At 37.7% G+C, this 26,681-nt stretch overlaps 1 protein-coding gene across 7 annotated transcripts in view; it reads left to right on the forward strand.

The window, feature by feature from the left end:
• Positions 1 to 26,681, forward strand: part of ZRANB3 (zinc finger RANBP2-type containing 3) — a 265,124-nt gene that overhangs the window by 82,942 nt on the left and 155,501 nt on the right. For all 7 annotated transcript variants that reach the window (XM_023542991.2, XM_023542992.2, XM_023542993.2 and 4 more), the window contains one exon: positions 18,572 to 18,590. In XM_023542991.2, the coding sequence (XP_023398759.1) occupies positions 18,572 to 18,590 (19 nt within the window). The remainder of the gene's footprint in view (positions 1 to 18,571; positions 18,591 to 26,681) is intronic.

The following is a 26,681-nucleotide window of genomic DNA, read 5'->3' on the forward strand; positions in this document are numbered from 1 at the left end:
GCAGAATTTCAGGATTAGGGCATACAGACCCCGCCTCTTTATGGGAGGAAAGTCAGTATGACACTGTATAAACAGTGTGTGGAATGGGGATATTGTGCAGCCATTTTTAGAAAATATATTCTGCTACAGGCAGCTAATATTTATGTGCGTGTTTACATATATGAAACATTTTAATATAATTTTGGGTCCTCTCCTCCCACAGTTAATTAAGTTTTCCATGAGTTTTTGTCAGCTCTTTTGTCTCTATCCTTAAGTACCTTGTGGCCAGCAAGTGGTGTTGGCATTCTTCTGGCTTCCAGTTGAGACTTAGAAATCATTGGTCATTGGTCCTTCGTCCTAATGGAAACCCATTTTGAAGCTAATGCCATTTATTCTTTCTCATTGTTAATATTTTGAACTTTCTGATCACTCTTATGTGTTCATGGAGGATGTTAGCAATTGGCACAAAGTCATGTTTGTCTCTGTTTCTTGTTGGTGCTTTGCGTATGATTGCTAATGATGTAGATGGTTGTAGTGAGTGTCTTAGTCTTTTATAACCATTGTTCGTCTTAAAACAGCTTTTATTTCTTTCCAAGGAGACTGAACTCCAGATTGATGTGGTTGGAATTTCTTCATAAGGCTCTTTTGAGGTTTTTCATAGTAAACGTGCGGTTTTTCAGAGAAATGTCAACATTTTCTAGATATCATCAGTTAATTTCCAAAAATGATTTTCATCCCAGTTGGTGTATAGCAGAGAGCCCAGGAAATCATTGTTAAAAAGAAAAGCTCCAGTTTCATAATCATAATGTCTGATTCTTATCTGGTCTTATCTGCATGCTTTCCTCTCTTTTTTAATCTTACTCAAGCCCAACAGATCTGGAGATGTGGTCAACAACAAGAGCTCTAAAAAATTAAATATCTTAAAGTTGCACAGCTAGATCCTTTCTGTTTATACTATAGCATGCAGATTTGGTGTGTCAGGTCTGTTTCCTGCCCAGGTGGGCAAATATGTTTTACCTTTGTATAATATTCTGGAGTTTCCAAAAGTGCTTTAACTAAATAAATGGACTTTCTAGTTGAATAAATTTGAGTACAACAAAAAGAACATGATTTCTGGACCAAAAGGGAAGAATAAGTAACCAGTGTCATCTCCCCTCCTTTTTCTCTCAAAATCTCATTAATGTATCATTGAAGGTATAAAACAAAAAAGCTGTAACAGTGAAGAGAGTGGTCATTTATAGATGAGAAGTTTCAACAAATTTCTGGAAGGGTGCTGGAGACTCTGGCTCCCAGTCGCCAAGGGCAAAGCAAGAAAATATAAAAGAAGAATGCAAAATCTGTCTGTGAATCAGCTGTGCTGATTGGCTAGTTATCTCTGTCTGTATCCCTCGCCCTAGTTTAACAGAGTAATAGGATGTCGTTTTATCCTGACTTAAGGGAGTGATGTTGCTAAAATAACTGAAGTAACTTAAAACCAGGATTGTTAATGTGGGTGTTGGTATCCTAAAGTAAAACCATTCTTAGTCTGGTGTTACAGGTCTCCTAAGACTCACAGCTTTCTACCCTAAAGCAAAGTCTATCAATCTTAAGTCTGAATTTTCATATAGTCAGTCTTCTTATGTAGGGAAAAGGCCAAAAGTGAAACAATTACATACCCAACAGCAGAGGAAACACCACATATTATTTAGAATTATAAGCCTAAGCCTTCATTCTTAATATAAATGAACCATCAGCTATCACTCATGGGAGGGAAGTGAATCACTTGAAAGAGGACTGTCCGCAGGAGAAACAGATTGTTCAGGGAACAGAAAGCAATTCAGAAAAAAATACTATGACGAGCATCGGAGAAAGTTGAGAAAGCATAGCATTTATAAAATGAGAAATGCCTGTGAAAAAGGGACAGCCAGAAAAAGAGCTCTTATAAATAAAGTATATAGTTCCTGAAATTTTAAAAAATTAATAAAAGTGAAATATGAAGTTAAGGAACCCAAAAAGACAGTCTTACAGCAACAAAAAAAGAGGAACAACTCATGACATGAAACACATAGCTAAGAGGAACTGCATAAACAAACATAAAATTAAGTTGAAGGAATTATCAAAGTAATTTTGCAAGAAAAGTTTGCACTCTTTATTTTTCCAGCTCATGCCCTTTATTGCCATCCATCAGGACCTGCTATCCATCCTTTGATCCTGCTACACCTTTTCACTGTTTCTCACTGTTCTAATATCCTTTCATCATACCTAGATTAAACTCCCTTGAATATGCCTTCAATTTTTTTTTTTTTGTACTCCCCTCTTGTTTTTCTATACTCATCTGACTAGGACAATTCTGGTTAAATCCAGCCATAATCATGTCTGTGCCAGTATCCCCGTGTAACTTGTTGTGACTCTGCCTGGTCATCATACTACTGGGTTTCGTCCTTAAAGATCTTGATTGTACTGATATGTGGTACAGCCTGGGCTTCAAGATTTTGAAAAGACTCCCGGTGATTTTAATACACAACAAAGTTTGAGAACAGCTATGTAGAATGAGGATATTGGTAGTAGTAGCCATCCCTGCTCCTCCCAACTCCTTTCATCTCTACTCTCATTTTCACATTTTGCTAGTAATGCCGTAGTCCATTCTCCTTGGCAGCTGTTTATTTACTTTTTCCACACCCAGCTGATGATCTTTCCAGGGAAATTGAAGCTGTCACAAAAATTGCTGGCAGCTTTCTATATCTACCCATATATCTGCTTCTTTACCCATATTCTGTATCCTCTCTTCTGTTACCCTGGACGAACTGTCCATGCTCCCAACTCATTCCAGTCCTTGCCTCAACCTGTGCCCCAGATTCCGTCACCTATTACTGACTCAAGAATGTTGACCCATCAACTCTGCAACTTCTCTCCCATGTCACATATCTCCTACTGGATCATTCTCATCAGTGTAGGCATACTGGTATTTTTCCCTCCTTAAAATAAAAACAAAAACCTTACGCACTTTCCCCTCTAACTACCACTACTTTCTCTACTGCAAAACACTATATGATAATTATCTATACTTGCTGCCTCCAATTTCTCCTCTCCTATAGGTTCACTGGGAACCCTGGTGGCATAGTGGTCGAGAGCTACAGCTGCTAACCAAAAGGTTGGCAGTTCAAATCTACCAGGCGCTCCTTGGAAACTACAGGGCAGTTCTATTCTGTCCTGTAGGGTTGCTACGAGTTGGAATTGACTGGACGGCAATGAGCTTATAGGTTCTCTATGGAGCCTTTGGAAGCTCTATGGGGCAGTTCTTACTCTGTCCTATAGGGTCGCTATGAGTTGGAGTCGACTCGATGGCACTGGGTTTGGTTTGTTTTTTTTTTTATGGAGCCCTGGTGGTGAGTGGTTAACTACTAACCAAAAAGTTGAAAGGCTGGCAGTTCAAATCCACCAGCCGCTTCTTGGAAACCCTATGGGGCAGCTCTACTCAGGCCATTAGGGCTACTATGAGGTGCAATCAATTTGACGACAATGGGTTAGGTTTTTTTTTTTGGTTTTGGTTTTTTAATAGGTTCACTATAAGTCAGAATTAAATTGAGGCAACAGGTTCGGTTTATTCTCTTCAAAGAGCCATGGTGGCACAGTGGTTAAGTGCTCCGCTGCTAACCGAAAGGTCAGTGGTTCCAAACTCACCAGCCGTTAGAAAGATGTGGCAGTCTGCTTCCATGAAGATTTACAGCCTTGGAGACCCTGTGAGGCAGTTCTCTTTGTTCTTTGGTCGCTATGAGTCACAATCGACTCGACAGCAATGGGGTTTTATTCTCTCTTCAGTGCATCCTGTTATGAATTGAATTGTGTCCCCCCAAAATATGTGTTGAACTCCTAACTCCTGTGAATATAATCCTGTTAAGAAAAAGAGTTTTCTTGTTACGTTAATGAGGGTATATCAGTGTAGGGTATGTCCTAACCCTGCTCACTTCTGAATGACATAAAGAGCAGCATGAACACAGACCTACAAGTACAGAGGAAGGTAGATGCCACATGAGGATCACCAAGGAACCAAGGAACTCGGGGCTACAGAACAGAAGCTGAAAGAGAAGGATCTTGCCATAGAGCAGTGCCCTGAAGTTGAACTTCTAGCCTCCGAGACTGTGAGAAATTAAAGTTCTGTTCTTTAAAGCCGCCCACTTGTAGTTTTGTGTTATATCAGCACTAGGAACTAAGACATATTCTTATTGGGTTTTCATCCTAACCACACCGCCAAAATTGCCCTTATCCAGGCTACTAATTATCTCCATATGGCTAAATCCAGTGATCTTTGCTCATTTCTCTTTTTACTTCAACTGTCAGCATCATTTCATACTATTGAATTTTTCATCTTAAAATCTCTTGGCTTTCAGGACATCACACTGTCTTGGTTTTCTTATCTTTCTGATGGCTGCTTTAAAAAAAAAAACGTCTATTTTGGTATAATTTACATACCAAAAAATTAACAATAAATGTACAGTTTGGTCACTTAGTAAACTTACACAATGGTACAACCGTCACTATACCTCACTATTAGAACATTTCCCTCACCTCAGAAAGTTTGCAGTCAGCCCTTGCTCTCATTATCAGAGCCAGGCAACCTTTGATCTTCTTTTTGTGTTTTATACTTTGCTTTTTCTAGAAATGTCATATAAATGAAATCATACACTATGTAGTGTTTTGTGTCTGCTTTCTTTAGCATAATGTTTTCCAGTTTCATCCAAGTTCTTATGTGAATCAGTAGTTTGCTCCTTTTTATCTCTGCGCGGTATTTCATTGTATGGCTATACCACACTTTGGTTATTCATTGACCAGTTGGTAGACAATGTGTTGTTTCCAGTTTGAGACTATTATGAATAATGCTGGTATGAACATTTGAGAACAAGTCTTTCTGTAAACACATGTTTTCATTTCTCTTTTATGAATACCTAACAGGGGGCTTACTGAGTTATATGTTTAACTTTTTTAAGAAGCAGCTGGATAGTTTTCTAAAGTGGCTATATCATTTTATATTACCGGTGTCAATGTGCGAGAATTCCAGTTTCTCCACATCCTCACCAACACTTAGTATTGTCAGTCTTTTTTATTATAGCCATTCTAATGGGTATGTAGTAATATTTCACTTTAATTTTCATTTCCCTAATAACTAATGACGTTGAGCAACTTTTCTATGTGTGCTTATTTGCCTTTCATATATGTTCTTTGGTGAATTGTCTGTTTAAATCTTTTGCCCATTTTTTACATTGGGTTGTCTTATTAAGTTGAAAGATTCTTTACATTTGTTTAGATTCCTTTATCAAATATAAGATTTGAAAACGTTCTCTTTGCCTGTGGCTTGTCATTTTACTTTCTCACCCCAATACAGCATACCACAAGTGCAGAGACTGAGGGTGGAAGAAATAGAGGTGCCAGCTCCTTTTATGCCCTTGTTTCCCTATGTGCAAGGACTGAAAGGGAAGACTAAACTTTTTTTTTTTAGAATTAGCTTTATATCCAGTGTATGGAAATCTTAATTCTTGTCATAAAATTTTATCAGCTTGAAAAAAGTGAAAATGAGAGTAGAGATGACAAAAGTTGGGAGGAAAAGGAATGGCTACCTACTACTAACATCCTCATTTTATATAGCTGTTCTCAAACTTTGTAACATATTAAAATGACCTAGGAGGCTTTCAAAATCTCGATGCCCAGGCAGCACTGCATATCAATAAAATCAAAATCTTTGAGGATGAAACCTAGGTATCAGGTCTTTTTTTAAGTTTGCCAGGTGATTCTAGTGTACAGCCAAATTTAGGAAGCAGTGCTCTAGAGCTCATGGAACTAGAACTAGAAACTTAAATATATTCTGTGAAGTTACAAATGTAACAGATAGTAGAATTATTCATATAATTGTCCTCTTTGGGGAAGAGAAGGAGGCGGTGAGGTAGGAGGGTGCTGGAAGTGAGCCAAATCTTTCTTGGTGGGAAGCCGAATCTTCTTTCATAGTGGGATGTGGTGACAAATCAGGATTCAGCATTTTGTTTCAAAGTTAGTGTATTATTTTATTTTACTTGCAAAGAGGAAACATTCCTTTAGTCATATTCCTCGTTTTATGAAACCCGTACAGTCTTTTTATATAGATTGAGTTTTATTAGCACTAGATCAGTGAGGTCGTTGTAAAGAAGTTATCATCAGATTGTTAAAATCAACTTCCTTTGGCAAATATGGTTTACACTTAGTAGTGAATAAGTGTAATAAGCGCCTGAGAGATTCGAACTGCTGACCTTTTGGTTAGCAGCCGTAGCTCTTAACCACTATGCCACCAGGGTTTCCTTATTAGTGAATAGACAGTTTTTTTTATAGACAGTTTAACAGAAATGTTGTTTCCTCTGATAGATACTTTAAAGACAAGGTTACATGTCCACAGCCCTTGAAACTATGATAACAAAACTTTCAGTATTTAAAGAAAGTCATTTGCCTTTCTTAGCAAACAACTTAGGCAGAAACTCAACTTTTGGAATACAGGGTGCAAAATAATTAGTGATGTGTTTAAAATTTTGTGGTAATAGCAATATAAATATATCCCACCCTTTTCCTTCTCTGACTCAGCCTTTATCAACCTTGGGTTTGATCAAGCTCTCATTGGGAGCTTTCAAAATCAGTATCCTCTTTTGGAAGATTCTTCATTAAAAGTTGCTAACTGGAGCTGAGTGCTCTGACTTCAGAAATATTTTCCTAGTCATGTCAAAATTAGAGAATTTGAATTTATGATTCTCTGTTTCTGCAGAAATTAATAGATAGTATCTAAAATTGATGAATAATGGAATTGTAAAATAAGTGTATTATTTAAAATCAAGGTTGTCTTTGAGGAGTGATGACTGGGCGTGAGGAGGGCTAAGGGTCGGGACTGTTGCACTTTGTTGTAAACTCTTCTGTACTATTTGTTTTTTAAAAAACTACGGTCAAGAGCTACAGCCATAAAAATATTGATCTCTTACCTTGTGATACAGTAAAACATACAAAAGCCAGAACCTGTGTAAGGAGGAAACCTGTCAGAAAAGGAAACCTCAAATATTTTCCATTAATAGAGAGTGGTAGAAAAGTGGTGACTGCACCCTGTCAAAGGTGGAAGAACTTGTGAGACTGGGAAAAACAAGGCAGTCCCACCAAGTTCCAACTCTCATAGGTTTCACTGTATTATAGTATTTTCTTTACAAGAAGCAAAATTTATAAAAATCAATATTACAGCATAGTTATTTTATATTTAAAAATAATTCTAAACTTAAAAAAAGATCCTTTTAGGAATTCTCTTAATGAATTTATAGATAAACTTATTACTTAAGTGTAACATACATGCAGAAATAGGCCTTCAGCATAAGTAAATAGCTCTATGAATTTCTCACAAAGAGACCACTCCTGTATAACCAGCATTCAGATTAAGAAATGTTATATTGCCAGAACCCAAAAAGCCTAGGGTCTGCTCCCTCCTTCTCCAACCACTATTCTGACTTATATTTTATAATGTTTTTGAACATTGTATAAATGGAATCATACATTGTTATTTGTTTTTGACTTCGTTCACTCAACATTGTGAAGTTTATCTTGCCATGTTATATAGTTGTAGTTTATTCATTCTCACTGCTGTTTAGAATTCTGTTTGAGACTATGCCACGATTTATGTATACATTCTCTTGTTGAGGGACATTTGTTTCTAGTTCTAGTCTATAATTTCTAGCTCTGGTTTACTGCTATAAATATTCTTGTGCATAGAGCTATTTATTTAATAGTGGATTTGCCTAAAATTTAACTTTAGGAGCTATTGCCAGGGGAAACATAATCAGGTATTAAATGATTTTGAAAATAAATACCAAATCAGCTTTTCATTTACACAAATCCACGTGTGGTTTTGATAATGTATATAACTTGTTATTGTTAGGTGCTGTCAAGTTAGTTCTGACTCATAGTTACCCTGTGTGCAACAGAAGGGAACACTGCCTGGTCCTAAGCCATCCTCACAATCACTGCTATGTTGGAGCCTGTTGTTGCAGCCACTGTGTCAGTCCATCTTGTTGGGGGTCTTCCTCTTTTTTGCTGACCCTCTACCAAGCTCATGCCGGTCCCTCCTGATAACATGCCCAAAGTACATGTGATGAAGTCTCGCCGTCTTCACTTGTAAGGAGCGTTCTGGCTGTACTTCTTCAAAGACAGACTTGTTCTTTCTTCTGGCAGTCTCTGGTATATTCGGTATTCTTCACCAACACCATAATTCAAACGCATCAGTTCTTCTTTGGTCTTCTTTATTTATCGTCCAGCTTTCACATGTATATGAGGCAATTGAAAATACCATGGCTTGCGTCAGATGCACCTTAGTCCTCAGAGTGACATCTTTGCTTTTTAACACTTTCAAGAGGCCTTTTGCAGCAGATTTGCCCAATGCAATGCGCTGCAATACGATTTCTTGACTGCAGCTTCCATGGGTATTGTGAATTCAAGTAAAATGAAATCCTTGACAACTTCAGTAAAATGAAGTATAGTTGATATTAAATGGAAAAACAGGATCGGTGATAGTGAATATATGGGTATGTATAAATTAACCTATATGTCCCCTCAGTTTTTCCAGCAGACTGGGGATATAATCAAAAGGTAAAGATTAACAAACAGGCTTTGATTCTTATGCCGGAGCTGTAAGGCAAGCTCTGCCCCTTTAAATATTCCCTTCTTGCCCTATGTTTTGAGAAGTGCCATTGCACCATTTTGTCTTACGGACTGTGTTCCTGCAATTTGCTCCTGAACTACCCTCCCACGTGCCCATACCCCAGCATTTCAGGATATGCAATCTAATTCTGGCTGTACTCTCTAATCGTAGTTCTCTTCTAATTTACCCCCTTGGCCTTTGCACCATTTGATCTTTTCTTTGTTTACTTACTCATAACCTTCCTATTTCATTTTCTGGACTCTTAATCGACTTCGTTCCCCTTGCCAAAGTATCTTCACAAACTAATAAACAGGCAGAGGACTCACATATGCTTGTCACAGTTTGGGGTTTTCAACATATGTTTCCTCATTGTCAGCCCTGACTGAGGTTGCCCTGTATCAGTTTTCCACCCAAAATTGTCTTCACTTGCCAAATTCATGTAGTGTTTTTAGTTTAAGTCTGAGGATTTTTAACTTATACCTAAGGTGAGCCTGTCTTGAATACTCCCTAAAAGGAGAAAGCCCATTGAGTCCAGTCTCTCTGATTTCCTTATGTCAGGGTCTTCTGTCTCAGGGGGTTTATTCATCCACATAGAATGCCCTGTGATCTGCCTCACTTTACCTATCTGCCAAAGTTCCAGAACGGGGTACGCAGCTTAGGCCACCAACTCTGAGCACCTGATAAATATAGTCTCCCAACGGTAAAATATGCAAAGTCCAAAGTCTTCTGTTTCACCCAAGGACTTCTCCTTGGAACAGCAGGGAAATAAACACTTCAGGAAGCACAAAACTATAACGCCAAATAAAAAACTGTGCCATCAAGTCGATTCCAACTCAAGTGACCCTCTAGGATAGAGTAGGGCTGCCCCATAGGGTTTATAAAGAGCGGCTGGTGGATTTGAACTGCTGACCTTTTGGTTAGCAGCTAAGCTTTTTACTACTGTGCCACCAGGGCTCCTAATACCACGTAGTCGTGGCTTTTTAGAATCAGGGGAACATCTTCTCCTGGTACACTTGAAACAGTTACATAGAACATTCTTGCCAGCCTCTGGATCAGGAATTTGTCCTACTGAGAGCATAACTGTTCACTTCAAACCCCTCACCTTTTCCTTTGGTCCCTTCTGGCTTTGGTTAGGGCATTTTAGATAAAACTTTTCTACTTTTCAGACATTACTGTTCAAGCTTGCTTAAGCTTGGAGGAGGGGAAGGCATAGCAGAGTAGGTGGTTTGAAGGGTATGATCTGTGTGTTACCACCTGTGAAAATGCCCAGCACCACAGGTGCTAGCTTTATGAGTCCTTAGTATCAGCTATCAGCTGGCTTTGCCTCTGAAAACCACAAGGCCTGCTAAACTTTAGATCCATGCTGTCTTATCTGAAAACCTTTCTTATGAAATCTTCTTTTACCCTAGTTTTTAGATTTAGGTTTTATATCAATTGCTTATCTTGATTTAAAATTTAAAAAGTATATATCATTTTTACAGTTCTTTGAAAGCACTAAAAATTCTCACCATCATAAAACGTTTCATATATTTGAGTAAATGCTTCTTTATATTAAAAATTCCTTTAGAAATATCTGAATTCTTATTTTTCTATTATGGTCTATTTAGGATTGTTTGGACATTTGAAAAAATTCTCAATTGTGTAGTTGAGAGATGATCATATGTGCTAGTTATGTATCCTTGACTTCCCAATAACTTCATATTTTTGTATTCTAGCAACCTCTTGTTACTTTTTGAAGACATTATGCTCACTGAAATAGGTCAGACACTAAAGAACAAATATTGTATGATTCCACTTATATGAAATATGTAGAATATGCAAAGCTGTTGAGACAAAAGAAGATTAGTGGTTACCAGGGACTGGAGGGAAGAAAGGATGGGGAGTAGAAAAAAAAATGACAGGCAGATTGGTAAGGAAGAAAGTCAACCTCTGCCAGGTATTTACACAGAGTCACTTTACCTGGAGGCAGGGCTGTTTGGATCGTTTGTGTTGTTATTGAACTGTAAGAGGTATTTATATGTTTTGTGTACACGTCCTTTATCAGCTCTGTGTTCTGAATATATTTTCTACCAGCCTATGGCTTTTCTTCACAATGTCTTTCAAAGAGCAGAAGTTAATTTTGCTGAAGTCCCAATTTGTCAGTATTTCTATAGTTTGTGCTTTTTGTGTCCTAGCTAAAAAAAAGCCTAACCAAAGTTACGAAGATTTTTTTGTTTTCTTCCAGAAGTTTTGTAGTTTTCTCTCTTGCATATACATCTATAGCCTTGATGATGCAGTGGTTAAAGCAATCGACTGCTAACCAAAAGGTCAGAGGTTCGAAACCACCAGAAGATCCACAGGCGACAGATGTGGCAATCTGCTTCCATAGATATTTATAGCCTTGGAAACCCTATGGGGTTGCTATGAGTCAATTAACTCAACAGCAGTGAGTGTGGTTTTGGGGTTTGGCATAGGTCTATGTCCATTTTAACTTAATTTTGCTAAACCTAAAAACCAGGCCATAAAGGGATTAGTAAAGAAAAGCTTAGTGTCCTATATTCCAAGGACAGGCTCAATTTCTAATAAAACTGTTTTACTTATCCCTTCATCTAGGTATCCATTCAACATTTAAGAATTAGCAATGCACATATCTTTATTAATGAAGCAATTTTAATACTGTAAATCATTTTTGTTGTTAGGTGCTGTCAAGTCATTTTTGACTCAGCAGTCACGGGTACCAGTAGAAGTGCCCTGCCTCGTAGGGTTTTCTTGCCTGTAATCTTGAAGGAAGCAGGTTGCTAGGTCCTTCTTCTGTGGAGCTGCTGGGTGGGTTCAAATTACCACCCTTTTGGCTAGCAGCCAAATGCTTAACTCTTTGCACCACCAGGACTCCTTCAAATAATTTTTACTACTTACAAATTTGCTTCAGACCAGATCAAGCAGAACTCTGACGTACTCTTTAGTTTCTTTTTTACATATGAACTATATTCTTCTATTCAATTCATATATATTCTAATATATATTAGTGTCTAATTAAGCCCTAAAAATTGTTCACTAATTACTGTGGGAATAGTCAACTTTTTTTGACCTGCAGCAGTTGTATAAATAAGAATAAATAATTGTGTAGAAGCTAATGTGAAATAATGGGTCAGTGGGAATTATTATACATCCTGAAAAAAATAATAATTCTCTCCAAACAGCTGGCATGCACTTCTTTTTAAACATCTAAGAAAATAAAGGGACTATTTCCTGTTTTTTCTTTGTTGGTAAAAGTTATACGGCAGTTTAGTACTAATTAAGTCAGACTACTGAAACATAATATTTTCGAGATACTATCAAACATTAAAATTTTTTTAAAACTTCATGAATAGATAAAGCAATTCTTTAAGAAAGATAATTTTTGTTATACACAAAGGATTTATCTCTTTTGTTGTTGTTGTTAGGTGCCGTTGAGTCTGTTCCGACTCATAGTGACCCTGTGCACAACAGAATGAAACACTGCCCGGTCCTGCGCCATCCTCACAGTCCTTATGCTTGAGCTCATTGTTGCAGACACTGTGTCAGTTCACCTCGTTGAGGGTCTTCCTCTTTTCCGCTGACCCTGTACTCTCCCAAGCATGATGTCTTTCTCCAGGGACTGATCCCACTTGACGATGTGTCCAAAGTGTGTAAGACACAGTCTCTGCATCTTTGCCTCTAAGGAGCATTCTGGCCGCATTTCTTCCAAGACAGATTTGTTCGTTCTTTTGGCAGTCCATGGTGTATTCAATATTCTTTGCCAACACCACAATTCAAAGGCGTCAACTCTTCTTCGATCTTCCTTATTCATCGTCCAGCTTTCACAGGCATATGATGTGATTGAAAATACCATGGCTTGGGTCAGGCGCACCTTAGTCTTCAGGGTGACATCTTTGCTCTTCAACACTTTGAAGAGGTCCTTTGCAGCAGATTTGCCCAATGCAATGCGACTTTTGATTTCTTGACTGCTGCTTCTATGGCTGTTGATTGTGGATCCAAGTAAAATGAAATCCTTGGCAACTTCAGTCTTTTCTCCATTTATCATGATGTTGCTCGTTGGCCCAATTGTGAGGATTTTTGTTTTCTTTCTGTTGAGGTGTAATCCATACTGAAGGCTGTGGTCTTTGATCTTCATTATTAAGTGCTTCAAGTCCTCTTCACTTTCAGCAAGCAAGGTTGTGTCATCTGCATAACACAGGTTGTTAATGAGTCTTCCTCCAATCCTGATGCCCTGTTCTTCTTCATATAGTCCAGCTTCTCAGATTATTTGTTCAGCATACAGATTAAATAGGTATGGTGAAAGAATACAACCCTGACGCACACCTTTCCTGACTTTAAACCAATCAGTATCCCCTTGTTCTGTCCGAACAACTGCCTCTTGATCTATGTAAAGGTTCCTCATGAGCACAATTAAGTGTTCTGGAATTCCCATTCTTCGCAGTGTTATCCATAGTTTGTAATGATCCACACAGTCGAATGCCTTTGCATAGTCAGTAAAACACAGGTAAACATCCTTCTGGTATTCTCTGCTTTCAGCCAGGATCCATCTGACATCAGCAATGATATCCTTGGTTCCATGTCCTCTTCTGAAACTGGACTGAATTTCTGGCAGTTCCCTGTAGATATACTGCTGAATTTATCTCTTATGTACCTTGAAATTATTACTGGCTTTTATGTCCTGGCTGTACGTGACTGGTGTTTCATAATGGGCAAAAAGAACTAAAACAAAAGAAAATATAAAATGTTAGTTTAACTTGTTCTTCACAGTTAAAACGTGCAGCACATTCTGGTTGCCCAGTTTAGACTTACTCCTCTTCCTGCCCTATTAACAGACTGTATTTCTTTGGGTATGTATACCTTCCATGTGCTTCTGAACATTGGTGGTCAAGGATATGATGTCTAGAGCTGCCAAGGATGGCAGAGTAGAAAGGTAACTATCAGATGGTCACTGAACTAGCCAACCATGGAACCAACTCACTGCTGGATTTCTTGTTAGGTGATTTATTAATTTCATTTAGTGATTTAGCCACTCTGGGTTTCTGTTCTTGGCAATCCAAAGTATCCTAACAGAAAGAATGTTTATAAAAGTAATTTTTTTAAGTCAGTCATATTCTCTTCAGTATGTAACGACTACCTTTGAAGCTGTGTTTCTCGGTAAGTCTCCTGTATCTTTTGTCAGTATTTATTCACTGACAGTGAACATGGTTATTTGGTGTCTGTTGAACAGCACTTATCATCACTATCATAACAACAGTAAATTTTTTCCTTTTCTTACTTTTCATGATTTATAATTCTATTTTGTGTCTTTTTTGGACTTTCAACAGTACTGGGAAAGGTGTAAATCATATGTTATTATTTGTGACACACACACACACAAAAAGGGGTGCCATTAAGTTGATTCCAACTCATAGTGACCCTATAGGACAGAATAGAAGCCTGTAGGGTTTCCAAGGAGCGGCTGGTGGACTTGAACTGCCAGCATTTTTTTCAGCAGCCAAACACTTAACCACTGCACCACCAGGGTTCCCATAATTTTGTATATACTGAGGATATTTCCGGAAGGCTACACGAGAAATTGGTAACTTTGTTGCCTCCCAGGGCCAGCTTCTGGGGATACCCTTGAGGAGCAGGGATTAGAGAGATACTTTCCAACTTTCTACTTATTGAGTCATGAGCGTGTATTACCAATTCAAAAAATAAATACAATTAAAGCTAAAAAATAAAACAAAGACCTTTTTATCATGTTGAACTTTTACACTTATGGGGAAGGTGTTTTTAAGACATTGCTGTGGCTGGAAAAGATGTTGTGACTTGGTCTATTGAGCACATGAACCCAGGTCTCTGTAGTTTTTCTGTAAAGGGGAATGGGTGAAGCTTATGAATTAGTATTAATTAAGTTATTGTTAGTGAAAAATGTCATATTAAAGAATAGGTTGTGGGTGATTCCTATTAATGGACAGATTACATACGACTATCCAGAAAGCCAGTATTCTCCCTGACGTAAGAGCCCACTTCTGAAGTTGAAATATGCATTGTAATTGATCAAACAGATCATGGAGTCCCTAAGTGGTACAAACAGAAAGACGGGCAGTTCTAGTTTACCCAGAGGCACCTGAGAAGAAAGGCCTGGCTGGCAATTTACTTCCCAAAAAATCAGCTATGACATATCCAGTAAAAGTCGAATCTACAAGATACCACAAAACCTCAACAACAAAAAGACACATAACCCAATTAAAAAATGAGCAAAGGATATGAACAGGTATTTCACCAAAGAAGACATTCAGGTGGCTAACAGATAACATGAGGAAATGCTCACGATCACACAAATCAAAACTACGATGAGATACCATCTCACCACAACAAGGCTAGCGTTAATCCAAAGAACACAAGATAATAAATGTTGGAGAGGTTGTGGAGAGACTGGAACATTTATATACTCCTGGTAGGAATGTAAAATGGTACAACCACTCTGGAAATCAATTTGGCACTTCCTTAAAAAGCTAGGAATAGAAGTACCATTTGATCCAGCAATCTCACTCCTTGGAATATATTCTAGAGAAATAAGAACCATCACACAAATAGATAAATGCACACCCATGTTCATTACAGCACTGTTCACAATGGTAGAAAGATGGAAACAGCCTAGGTGCCCATGAACAGATGAATGGATAAACAAACTATGGTATATTCACACAGTGGAATACTATGCAACGATAAAAAACAATGATCAATCCATGAAACATCTTAACAACATGGATGAATCTGGAAGGCATTATGCTGAGTGAAATTAGTCAGTTGAAAAAGGACAAATATTGTATGAGACACTATTGTAAGAACTCAAGAAAAGGTTTAAACATAGAAGAAAGCATTCTTTGATGGTTACGAGGGTGGGGAGGGAGGGAGAGGGAAATTCATGAACTAGATAGTAGACAGGAATTATCTTAGGTGAAGGGAAGGACAACACATAATACAGGGGAAGTCACTACAACTGGTCTAAACCAAAAGTTAAGAAGTTTCCTGAACACAACCAAATACTTCCAGAGACAGAGCAGCAGCTGCGGCATGGGGACCATGGTTTAGGGGGGCATCTAGGTCAATTGGCATAACAAAGTTTATTAAGAAAATGTGCATCCCACTTTGGTGAGTGGTGTCTGGGGTCTTAAAAGCTTGCGAGCAGCCGTCTAAGATGCATCAGTTGGTCCCAACCCACCTGGAGCAGAGGAGCGTGAAGAACACCAAAGACACAAGGAAAGCATTAGCACAAGAGATAAAAAGAGCCACATAAACCAGAGACTCGATCAGGCTGAGACCAGAAAAACTAGATGGTGCCTGGCTATGACCAAAGACCGCCCTGACAGGGAACACAACAGAGCACCCCTAATGGAACAGGAGGAAAGCGTGGTGCAGAACTCAAATTCACGTAAAAAGATCAGACTTAATGATCTGATACTAGAGGAACCCCAGAGGGCATGGCCTCCGGACTCTCTGTTAACCCAGAACTAAAACCATTCCCATAGCCAACTGTTCAGACAAAGATTAGACTGGACTATAAAATATAAAATAATACTCTTAAAGAGTGTGCTTCTTAGTTCAATTAAGTACACAAGACTAAATAAATGGGCAGCTCCTTTCTGCAGGCAGGATGAGAAGGCAAAAATGGATAGGAGCTGGTTGAATGGACAGGGGAAACCCAGGGTGGAAAGGGGAAGCATGCTGTCACTTTATAGGGATTGCAACTAGGATCACATGACAATATGGGTATAAATTTTTGTATGAGAAATTAAAAAAAAAAATTCTGTGGAGCATAGTTCTACTCTGATGCACATGGAGTCGCCACGAGTTGAGGTCGACTCAACAGCAGCTAATACTGGTTGGTTTTCAGGTACCAAGGCCTGAATCCTGTAGTTATGATTCAAAGCAAAATAAAAACATTTACCATGTATCCGTGCACCTCATAAAATTCTCAATCTAATCAAAATATTCTCCCGGAGAGTTTTGCTGCCTTCTTTTTACAGTTGTGATTTATTTAAAAGAGATAATGGATGTTTTTGGTATAAAGGTGGTTTTTTAATGTAAAGAAATTTGAGAAAAGCTTCCGGTTAAATAGAGATCGTTCTGTTCTGTGGGTCTCAGAATAGAAACTTAGATGATGTGTAAAATGATTCTCAGAAAAATGTAATGCTCTTCAGTTTTCTATTTTCTGTCCGTATCAGAAATTGGATTAAAAATAGCAAACACTGAGCATGTGCATCCAAAGATATGGCTGCTGCAAACCCTAAAATACGTATGTCTCGTTATTTTAAGTGGATGATTAATGTAAGGAGCCTCTAGGTTTTGGAAACAACTCAGCAAAATGAAAAGTTGCTTTCTGATGTCTGCAGCCAACCTGCATAAATTACAATTCAGGCAATTAACAATGAATTTGGAACAAAGAATATTATTTATTTTTTTGTGACTAGGGAAAACTGAGCTGCTTGTAAAATTCAGATAGACTTGTATGGCCATTGGCACTCCAAACTAGGTTTGGCAAATACAGTGGCTCATCTTTAATGAAGAAAGTTTTCTTTTTAACTCTGCATTAAAATCCCTGTAACTGATATTTTTGCCATTTCCCAGTGCGGAGGAAGGGGACTATGTTTATCTCCTGTGAGTGTAACTATAATTATGGGCAGCTTTTCCTTTATAAAGTAGACTTCAGTTTCAATCGAATATGGTTGTAAAATTTCTATAAAGTAAGAAATTGTATGAGCAGTATTTTCCCTTTTCAAATGATAGTAGCACATCAGCCATCTCTTTAATGTTTTTTTCTCACTGTGGACCCCTTCCCTGCTATTCAGGTTTCCAACATGTTCTATAGGTACTGCTGTAGTTTTCCTCTTTTCTTTGCTGCTGGAATCTCTTTCTGCATATTCTGTATGTGTCGCCTCCATTTTTCACCACCTCGTTTGCCTAATGCTTACAAGTGACCTGCTAATAACAGCATGGTAGCCTTGTAGCCCTTATCTTCTGCAACATCTCTGTGGCATTTGACCCTGTTAACCCACATACCAAATCCTATTGACTCTACTTTCAAAATACATCCCTTTTGTGACCATTTCTCTCTCCTTCCACCTCTACCGCTAATCCTTGCCTCTGGCCTAGTCTACTGCATTTACCTCCTGTCTAATCTCTATGCTTCTGCTCTTGCTCGGAGCAGTTTATTCTCCATAAGCCAGAGTAACTTTTTAAAAAGGTAAAATGTTACTTTTTTTAAAGGACTCCAAGAAAATCCAAAATCCCTGCCATTGCTTGTAAGGCTCACTATGATTAGAGCCCTAGTTGTCTTCTGACCTTAAGGTTTAAGGATGATGGAAGAAGTCATTGGTGCGGTCAGTTGCCATTTTGCGCACATTTTTTTAAGTGTCACTGTATGGAACCCCTATGGGGCAGTTCTACTCTGTCCTATAGGGTCACTATGAGTCAGACTCGATGGTGACGAGTTTGGTTTTGGTATGGAGCTCCGGTGGCACAGTGATTAAGCACCTGGCTGCTAACCAAAAGGCTGGCGGTTCAAATCTACCTGCCGCTTTCTTGGAAACCCTACGGGACAATTCTCCTCTGTCCAGTAGGGTCGCCATGAGTTAGAACTGAACTTGACAGCCATGGGTTTGGTTTGGTTTGGTTTTGTAGCTGCCCTCATTGGTGGGCAATGAGGAATAGTACCTCTGAAACTCTAAACGCTCCTACATAGCCGTATGCCGTTGGCAGCTGGAAAGAAGTATAAAATTTGCATGGGTCATGTTCTCATGCACACTTAAAAACACCTCTCTGTGGCTTAGTACTTTAGCATTTGTAAACTATTTTGTGGTGAGCTACTTAATCAGAACTTTAAAAATGATTGACTTCTGATCATTAAGAAACTAATTTGGTTTTTATTTTTATTTTTTCCAGGTGCATGGTGGCTGATGAAGTAAGTGTTCTCATGATTTTTTGTCTTTTAAGAAATTCCACAACCAGCTTTGAATGTCTCCTCTTTTCCATACATCATTCTCTCTCTTTCTATACGCCTATATATGGAAAAAGGTGACGGGAAGTAGAGTTGGGGAGATGGGGGCAAAGAATGAATGAGTTTGCATGCGTGGAACGTATGTTAACATTAGTGATCCAGATTTTTATATTGTTGATCTACACTGCATGAATGTGTTTTGAAATGTAGCCCCCAACAAAGTTGAGGTCTTTTTTTTCCTTTTATATCTGTTGTATTACTTCTTGCTTAAAAGGTTAACAGGTAAACTTTTAAGTATTTCTTTAAAGGTTATTTTTTATTTTCTATGAAACATAGACATTCAAAGCATAGTAATAAAGGGTGTATTATTATCATGAATGATTTCATGCATTTAAGTGGCGTGTTCTTCTGTATATCCATATTCATGTTTTCTCAGTGAAATGGAGGTTCTTATGTGAACTGTGATAATGTTTACAGATGTTCTAAGTGTAAATCAAATTTTAATTTCTAATGTCCATTGGAGAAATACTTATGTTTCTCATGAATCCTAGAAGAATAATAGCAAAACACACAGTTCAGAATATATTAGAAATGGAGAAAATGGAAACTGAATTTAAAAAAAAATACAAGGGGCGTCATAAAATAATCTCCCAATGAACATTTAGTAACATATAGACACCTGGCAATGGCTCACCTCCACAGTCTCTTCTTTAGGAAAAGAAATGAAATGCATATAAAAGAATGCTAGGCAAAAAAGATTGAGATAGGATTTCTTTGTTCAAGCTTATTAATTAAACTAAGTTTGTAGTTTGAACTCTTCAGGCGTATAAAGACCTTCAACAGTGTAATTGGACACACATTTGAGAAACAACTACAGAAGATTCTCTCTTTGGAAAAGAGTTCCAAAAGGCTGTTCATAAATGTATTAATTTGAGAGTCCATAATGACTGAAAGAGGCCTATGTTTTTAGTCCCTGAATTATGTTTTCACCAAATAGAAATGTAAACTCATCATTCAAAACCTCAAAACTAGATATAGATAGCCATTTCTTCTCACACATATAAGTGGATTCTTTTTATGTTATATATTTGATGTTTGTGACATATAATCAGTAATTTTTTTTTTTAAATGAACCAGTTACATAGAAAATATATTGAAAAAGGTAATACAATCCTGAATGATCTCACAAGCAAATCCTGGGGAAAGTCTTAGCAACTATGGTGGGGAATTGCTACCTTGCTCCTCATTTTGGTGTCTTAGAGATTTGAATAGACGCTAAATCTGTGGACTCATCCATGCACTACGATAAAAATTTGATCAATGCCTTAACCCTTCTTAACTTTTATGTTCTCCAACAAACCACTGCCTTTTCCTTAGTTAACTGTAGACTAAGGTATCTAAAACTCATGGTGAACCCTTAGCCAGCAAGTTCTTCTTTTTCATTTATATCAATTGTTTTTCCTCATCTCTCATTTTCAGTTGAATCCACTCACTGGCAACTTGTTTGGTTGTTTTGGTTTATTTGCAGTTACATAGCACTTTTCACCTCTTGAGTGATTTGTTTTCTTCCTTCAGAATCTTTCTTATTTTAGAAGGAGCCATTTAACATTTCTTTAATACTTTTCATCCCCTCCTCCTTTTTTTTTAATTTTCTCTTTTCTTTCTATCATAATGACTTCCCATTTTCACCAGCCTTTTAAGGACTCTCATTGCTTATACACATATTCAACTTTACAGGGCTTATGATATTAAATCCTGTCAATAATGTTAATTAAGAAAAAGATCCCTGTTATGGATTGGATTAAAAAAAAAAATTTTTTTTTTTTTTTAATCCCCCAAAAATGTATGTCAACTTGGCCAGGCCATGATTTCCAGAATTGTGTGGTTATCCTCTATTTTGTGATCTGATGTAATTCTCCTGTGTTGTAAATCTAACCTTTACGATGTTAATGAGTCAGGACTGGGGTGGTTATGTTAATGAGGCAGGACACAATCTATAGGATTAGGTTATATCTTGAGTCCGTTTCATTTGAGATGTAAAAGAAAGAAGCAAGCAGAGAGGAGAGGGACCTCATTACCACAAAGCTAGAAGAACCAGGAGCGGAGCAAGTCCTTTGGACCCAGGGTCCCTGCGCTGAGAAGCTCCTAGACCAGGGGCAGATTGACGACAAAGACCTCCCCCCAGAGCTGACAGAGAGAGAGCCTTCCCCTGGAGCTAACACCCTGAATTTGGACTTCTAACCTCCTAAACTGTGAGAGAATAAATTTCTCTTTGTTAAAGCCATCCACTTGTGGTATTTTTGTTATAACACACTAGATTACTAAGACAACAGCTCAACTTTATACATGAGTACAAAAATAGGCTTACAAACAAACAGTATGATCTACAGTCTGAGATCATAGCTCACAACCACTTATATCTTCTGTGAGTGATAAAGTTCAAATGCTTTTTTATGGAATCCCACTGAACTGGTAGGAATGGAAGTTACTAAATTAAAATTGCTGAAGTAGAAAGAACTTGTATATATGTTAATTATTTGAACTGTGGTTTGACCTTCATTCTATTTCCTAATAACATTTTCCTTTTCTTGCTCCTATCACAAAATGGTAGTGAAATCAGAGAAGGAAATGCAGTTATAATTTGAAGGTCAACTTCTTCTGATTTTTAAATTAAAAAATATATTTTGATGTGATGAATATTTGACTCATCAAATAACAAAAAGCCTTTGGAGAGCAATTTAACATCTTGTTATTGAACCTCCATTTTTTAAGATGCTTGAATACCCACTTGGAGTATTGTGTAACTTAGCTGTCTGTTGTGATCTTTCCTCCCTTGCTTAAGAAAAAAATGACTTCCTTCACTGCTATTACTCCCCCTTCTTTTAGTATTTTTCCGCCATTATATTTTTCTAGTTTATTCAATCTTTGTGGAATTATGTAATCCATCTTCTCTGTATAAGATAGTCATTAAATTAAAATTGGAATGAGATAAGTTCTCTTTAATTTTGTTTATGTAATCATTGTATATTTCAATTATGGAACTACAGGTAATCGACAGAGCTATAAGTTTTTATATAATTAAATTTGCAAACCAAGCTTGAACTGTTTTAATTGCTTTCTTTTCTTCCCCTATTGATTTAATATAATTAAGTGTTGTTTAAAGCCTTTGTAGGGAATATATGGAAACTCTTGTAAACTTGTATTCATAAATAATGGAATTCACACCATAGTCTACAGACAGGATGCTGCACCATTACCTTTTATTTACATTGTTTTTATAATAATTATTTTTGAGCCATGTGATCTTAGTCCGTTGTTCTTCATTTGAATATTTATGTCAAATGTTTATTCATGAAAGTTAAATGTGAAAATTATTTCATATTAACATAAACTAGGTAATTTAATTGAGTGGTACACAGGGGGAACATTAAACCTATACACTTCCTATGTTATTTGTCAAGATTTAAAGGCTATTGTTTCTAGAAACTTAGTATTTAAATAATTTTTGCAATGCTAGTCTTAAGAGGATGGGATTAACAACTTGAATTTCCATGAACAGCCCAATATTGTATCATAATGAACAAAATTTTGTCTGTACATGGATTGTTTTCTCTATTATCAATGACAGAAAATTCCTACTCTCCTCTTATATAATTCTCTTCATAAGTACCCTGCTTGCCTTAACTCCCTCCTCCCATATACACACATATACACATGCACAGAAGATACTTTCTTCAGTTCCTTCCTGTTACTTTGAAAATTGTCTTTGTGGAGAAAAAAACGTTGTTGGGGGTGGGAGGTATGGCAAATAAAGTATTGCTTCCCTTCATTTTTCAAAAGAAAAGGAAACAATTTGTCAAGACTAAGATTATTCCTGGCTTGGCCTACTTGCTGGCTATTTGGGGACTTATTAATAGGTAAATATTTGGAAGAGAGGCTCTATAGTTAACTGTTATAGATGCTGTTCTTTTGGTCAAGGTGCTTCTCTGTTAAAGGAGTTTGGAGGAAAAAGGCTATGTGACCTGTCCAGTGTTGGTAGAAGTGTTTCCATAAGCTGAAGTCATGTTTGAAAGGCCTTGTCAGTTTCTCTGTTGACAGAAATCTACAAGTATATAGAAACATTAAAGAACCTCTTTTGGAGGTTATTTCTGCTCAGAAGACCTTAAAATTGATATAGTAGTATGTAGACTCTTGCAAAGTTTTAACGTCATAGGTTTGAGGATCAAACAATTCAATTAAAGTAGATGTGGAGAATTTTAGCTTTTCTTTCATATAACCCTACCTTTCTTTGCAAAGTGAACTAAGATTGCAATTGTTAATCCATTTGCTTTTCCAATTCCTAGCTTTACTGTGCTTAAATTGAATTTAATACTCTCTTTTGAGCCCTCGCTCTTTAGGATTCATAACACTTCTTTGATGTGGGTTCATGTTTGTTGAATAAATGAATGAATGGTTAAAATACTAACAAATAACTCATATGTGCCAGGTTTTATTCTAAGTACCTTGTTGTTGTTGTTAGGTCACATTGAGTTGGTTCCAACTCGTAGGGACCCTATGTACAAGAGAACAAAATACTACCAGGTCCTGTGCTATTCTCACAATCATTGCTATGTTTGGACACATTGTTGCAGACATTGTGTCAGTTCATCTTGTTGAGGGTCTTCCTCTTTTTTGCTCACCCTCTATTTTACCAAGCATGATGTCCTTCTCCAGGGACTGATCTTTCCTGATAATATGTCCAGAATACGTGAGACAAAGTCTCGCCAACCTCACTTCTAAAGGACCATTCTGGCTGTGCGTCTTCCAAGACAGATTTGTTCATTATTCTAGCAGCCCATGCATGGTATAGTCAATATTCTTCACCAACACCCTGTTTCAGAGGCATCAGTTCTTCTTCAGTCCTCCTTATTCACTGTCCAGCTTTCACACGCGTATGGGGCAACTGAAAATACCATGGCTAGGGCGCGGAATTGACTCGATGGCAGTGGGTAGTGGGTAGGGTAAGGCACACCTTAGTCCTCAAAGTGTCATCTTTGCTTTTCAACACTTGAAAAGTCTTTTGCAACAGATTTGCCCATTGCAGTACATCATTTGATTTCTTGATTGCTGCTACCATGGCCATTGATTGTGGATCCAAGTAAAATGAAATCCTTGACAACTTCAATATTTTCTCCATCTATCATAATGTTGCTTATTGAGGTGTAATCCATACTGAAGGCTGTAGTCTTTGATCTTCATCAGTAAGTGCTTCAGGTCCTCTTTGCTTTCTGCAAGCAAGGTTGTGTCATTTGCATATCGTAGGTTGTTAATGAGCCTTCCTCCAATCCTGATGCCACCTTCTTCATACAGTCCAGCTTCTCAGATTATTTACTCAGCATACAGATTGAATAATATGGTGAAAGAATACAACCCTGATGCTCACCTTCCCTGATATTAAACCACGCAGTATCCCCTTGTTCTGTATGAACACCTTCCTCTTGGTCTATGTACACCTTTTGGATGAGAACAATTAAGTGTTATAGAATTCCCATTCTTTGCAACGTCATCCAATCGAATACCTTTGCATAATCAGTAAAACACAGGTAAACATTTTTCTGGTATTCTCTCCTTTCAGCCAAGATTCATCTGACATCATCAGTGATATCCCTTGACCAATACCCACTTCTGCATCTGACTTGAATTTCTGGCAGTTCCCTATTAATGTACTGCTGCAACTGTTTTCAACTGTCTTCAGCAAAATTTTACTTGCATATGGTATTTTAATGGTATTGTTCGGTAATTTCCACATTCTGTTGGATCTCCTTTCTTTTGAATGGGCACAAATATGGATCTCTTCCTGTCAGATGACCTGGTAGCTGTCTTCCAAATTTTTTGGAATAGACGAGTGAGTGCTTCCAATGCTGCATTCATTTGTTGAAACATCTCAATCAGTATTTCATCAATTCCTGGAGCCTTGTTTTTCACCAATGCCTTCAGTACAACTTGAACTTCTTCCTTCCATACCATCAGTTATTGATCTTATACTGCCTCCTAAAATGGCTGAACATTGAGCAATTCTTTTTTGTAAAGTGACTCTGTGTATTCTCTCCATCTTCTTTTGAGGCCTCCTATGTTGTTTAAAAGAAAGAAAAGACCTAAGTGGATATCAGAAGAGACTCTGAAACTTGCGCTTAAATGTCAAGTAGCTAAAGCAAAAGGAAAAAATGATGTAGTAAAAGCTGAAAGGAAGATTTCAAAGGGTAGCTCGAGAAGACCAAGTAAAGTATTATGATGACACGTGCAAAGACCTGGAGATGGAAAACCAAAAGGGAAGAACACGCTCAGCATTTCTCAAGCTTAAAGAACTAAAGAAAAAATGTAAGCCCCAAGTTGCAGTACTGAAGGATTCTACAGGGAAAATATTAAACACAGGAAGCATTAAAAGAAGATGGAAGGAATATACAGTCACTATACCAAAAAAAGTTGATCAATGTTCAACCATTTCAGGAGGTAGCATTTGATCAGGAACTAATGGTATTGAACAAAGAATCTGTATATAGACCAAGAGGCAGTCGTTTGAACAGAACAAGGGTATACTGATTGGTTTAAAGTCAGGAAAGGTCTGTATATAGACCAAGAGGCAGTTGTTTGGACAGAACAAGGGGATACTGATGGGTTTAAAGTCAGGAAAGGTGTGCATCAGGGTTGTATCCTTTCACCATACCTACTCAATCTGTATGCTGAGCAAAGAATCCGCGAAGCTGGACTGTATGAAGAAGAATGGAGAATCGGGATTGGAGGGAGACTCATTAACAACCTGCCTTATGCAGATGACACAACCTTGCTTGGTGAAAGTGAAGAGGACTTGAAACACTTACTGATGAACATTAAAGACCACAGCTTCAGTATGGGTTACACTGCAATATAATGAACACAAAAATCCTCACAATTGGACCAAAAAGCAACATCATGATAAACGGAGAAAAGATGGATGTTGTCAAGGATTTCATTTTACTTGGCTCTACAATTAACACCCATGGAAGCAGCAGTCAAGAAATCAAAAGACGCGTTGCACTGGGTAAATCTGCTGCAGAGGACCTCTTCAAAGTGTTGAAGAGGAAAGATGTCACCTTGAAGACTAAGGTGCGTCTGACCCAAAATAAAATAAAAAATTTATTAAGGTGCGTCTGACCCAAGCCATGGTATTTTCAATTGCATCATATGCATGTGAAAGCTGAACAATGAATAAAAAAGACAGAAGAAGAATTGACGCCTTTGAATTGTGGTGTTGGTGAAGAATATTGAGTAAAGCATGAACTGCCAAAAGAGGAAACATACTTGTCTGTGAAGAAGTACAATCAGAATGCTCCTTAGAAGCAAGGCTGGCGAGACTACCTCTCACGTACTTTGAACATGGAGAAGGACATTGTGCTTGATAGAGGATCAGCGAAAAAAGAGGAAGACCCTCAATGAGAGGGATTGACAACAGTGGCTGCAACAGTGGGCTCCAGCATAGCAACAATTGTAATGATGGCACTGGACTGGGCGGTGTTTCAGTCTTTCATTCATGGAGTAGCTATGAGTCAGGACTGACGCAAGGGCACCTAACAGCAACATGTTATTTAATATTTTGCCCACAGAATCCTTCGGTATTGTAATTTGAGGCTTGAATTTTTTCTTCAGTTCTTTCAGCTTGAGAAATCATGAATGTGTTCTTCCCTTTTGGTTTTCTAACTACGGGTCTTTGCACATTTCATTATAATACTTTGACTTCTCCAGCCGCCTTTTGTTATCTTCTGTTCAGCTCTTTTACTTCATCATTTCTTCCTTTCTTCTTAGCTACGGTACATTCAAGAGCAAGTTTCAGAGTCTCTTCTGATGTCCATTTTGGTTTTGCTTTCTTCATGTATGATGATCTTGATGTCATCTCACAACTCATCTGGTCTTCAGTCATTAGTGTTCAGTGAGTCAAATCTATTCTTGGGATGGTCTCTAAATTCAGGTGGGATCTACTCAAGGTTGTACTTTGGCTCTTGTGGACTGGTTTTAACTTTCTTCAGCTTCAACTTAAACTTG

The sequence above is a fragment of the Loxodonta africana genome, chromosome 6 (assembly GCF_030014295.1).
Source record: "Loxodonta africana isolate mLoxAfr1 chromosome 6, mLoxAfr1.hap2, whole genome shotgun sequence".
NCBI classification, from domain to species: domain Eukaryota; kingdom Metazoa; phylum Chordata; class Mammalia; order Proboscidea; family Elephantidae; genus Loxodonta; species Loxodonta africana.